The sequence below is a fragment of the Sinocyclocheilus rhinocerous genome, unplaced genomic scaffold (genome assembly GCF_001515625.1).
Source record: "Sinocyclocheilus rhinocerous isolate Xijiao unplaced genomic scaffold, SAMN03320098_v1.1 scaffold525, whole genome shotgun sequence".
In the NCBI taxonomy this organism is placed as follows: Eukaryota; Metazoa; Chordata; class Actinopteri; order Cypriniformes; family Cyprinidae; genus Sinocyclocheilus; species Sinocyclocheilus rhinocerous.
Genome location: NW_015629037.1, coordinates 274,260 through 276,537, shown reverse-complemented (window position 1 = coordinate 276,537; position 2,278 = coordinate 274,260). Strand labels below are relative to the sequence as shown.

The following is a 2,278-nucleotide window of genomic DNA, read 5'->3' as shown; positions in this document are numbered from 1 at the left end:
ATTACTCACCCTCATGTCGTTCCAAACCCATAAGACCTTCGTTCATCTTCGGAACACAAATTAAGATATTTTTGATAAAATCTGAGAGCTCTGTGACCCTCTGTAGACAGCAATGCAACTGCAATGTTCCCAGACCCAGAAACGTAGCAAGGACATCGGTAAAATAGTCCATGTGACATCAGTGGCTCAACTACAATTTTGCAAAGCTACGAGAATACTTTTTGTATGCGCAAAGAAAACAAAAATAACGACTTTATTCCCCTGAGTTACTGTCTTCTGCCATTTTGGAGAGTATCACAACACATACGCACGCTTTACCCTAAGCTTAAACAACGCTGATTACGCCGATTACATTCATGCATGAGCTTCCCCTCCCCGAACGTAAACAACGCTGATTACGTAGATTACACTCTTGGGTACTCTCCAAAATGGTGGAAGACGTAACTCAGAGAAGAAGAATTATGTTATTTTTGTTTTTCTGCGCACAAAAAGTATTCTCGTAGCTTCGCAAAATTGAAGTTGTGGAGGGAGAAGTCTATGGAGGGTCAGAGAGCTCTCAGATTCCATCAAAAATATCTTAATTTGTGATCCGAAGATGAATGAAGGTCTTACAGATGTGGAACGACATGAGGGTGAGTAATTAATGACAGAATTTTCATTTTGGGGTGAACTATCCCTTTAAGAACAAAAGTAATTTTGAGGTTCATATCAGGTAGAAGCTCTTTGGTAACAACCACACATATTAATTTTTACAGTGTAGAGAGCATGTGAAGTCAGGATGGATGGGGTGAGCGGTCAGATGAGGTACAGGTGTCCCCACAGGACCAGAGGAAGGGCAGCCAGTCCTTTACTGTGACCTAAAAAAGCACAAGCTGCCCCTGATGCAGCCCCACTTTACCACACAAACACGTGCAGCCCGGAAGACACAGAAACTATCATGGATGCATTGGGTCATCCCAAAATAACAGCACCAAATGTCACAAATTCTTTAAGAGGAGAGGAGAGGAGAGGAGAGGAGAGTCACCTATGACTCCACACTAAATTAGGATTTAGCAGGTTTTCCTCTACTGTTAACTGCTTTATCAAATACAAACAGTATCTCCATTAGAGAGATTACATTTTTCAGCACGTCTACATAAGAGATTACCTGAGCTATTCTGAGAGACCCCTATTTCATCTTTTCACAGTAAAGAGTATTAAAGGGGTAGTTGTGTAGATTAAACCCAGATTAAATTCATGCTTAATTCTAAAACATATGCTCTTGCAGACATAATGTTCCACAATGGCCCCATCACACCAATTTGTGAGAATTTAACATTTTTAACATAATGGGCTCAGCTGACTTTTTTATATAAATTAACAAAAATCATAAGATACGGATGTGCATGAAAAATAATCGGTGTGGATTACGTTAAAATATGATGAATAAAGGGTTTAAGTGGAACCTAAATAAAGTGATCCCCAATTTTTTTCAGACACTTAAAGTGTTCTTTAACACACACACACACACACACATACACACACACACACACATGTTGTGTTTCCATGTTTTATGGGGTTTGGTCCCCATAACGTGATAAATACCAGGTACACACACACACAAGACAGCATTATATAACATTCATCAAACCAAGTGGCATTTATTTAAAAGAAAGACATTTTTCTGAGCTCCATACATCCACTAAAAATACCCTGACACTAGTTGCTTAAAAGTTGTTGTAATAATGGCTCAGAAAGTGAAATTAGTTTGAAGAAAAGCTCCAGCAGCATTTGTGTGCAGATGCCATCTGGTTTGACATTTTATTTAATACAATGACATTTATACATATTTAAGTGTGGCTTAAGTGTACAAATGTTTTTTGGGGTCACTGTATGACATTTGAAGTAGTACTAGTCATTTCTTACCTTACAGGCCAGTTTGTCCACTAATACAGACTATTTTAAGGTGCATTTTTGTCCACAAAAAAGCCATAGAGGTTTGGTTTTAAAAGACACAAGGGTGAAAAAATGAGGACAGAATATTCATTTTTTGGATTACATTGATTATTTCAATGAAAGGAATGTTGAAGTCTTCAAACTACTACCTGTTGTACATCAGTCGCTTGAAATCCTGGAAAAGCGGGTCCTTGTTCTTATCAAGAAAGCCCTCAACTGAGTACCTGAGAGGAAAGTGAAAGGAGAAATCAGTACAAGGCTTAACATAAAAGAGGAAATTACAGTAATTGACTGACTCAGTGGTTAAAGCACTCAGCGAACAGTCATACATGACTCAACTCAC

At 38.4% G+C, this 2,278-nt stretch overlaps 1 protein-coding gene across 1 annotated transcript in view; it reads right to left on the bottom strand.

The window, feature by feature from the left end:
- The window catches only part of LOC107738593 (unconventional myosin-Ig-like), a 58,509-nt gene that overhangs the window by 37,062 nt on the left and 19,169 nt on the right, over window positions 1-2,278 (bottom strand). Inside the window, 2 exon segments of the mRNA XM_016550361.1 lie at window positions 1,906-1,935; window positions 1,994-2,159. Of these exon segments, the coding sequence (XP_016405847.1) occupies window positions 1,906-1,935; window positions 1,994-2,159 (196 nt within the window).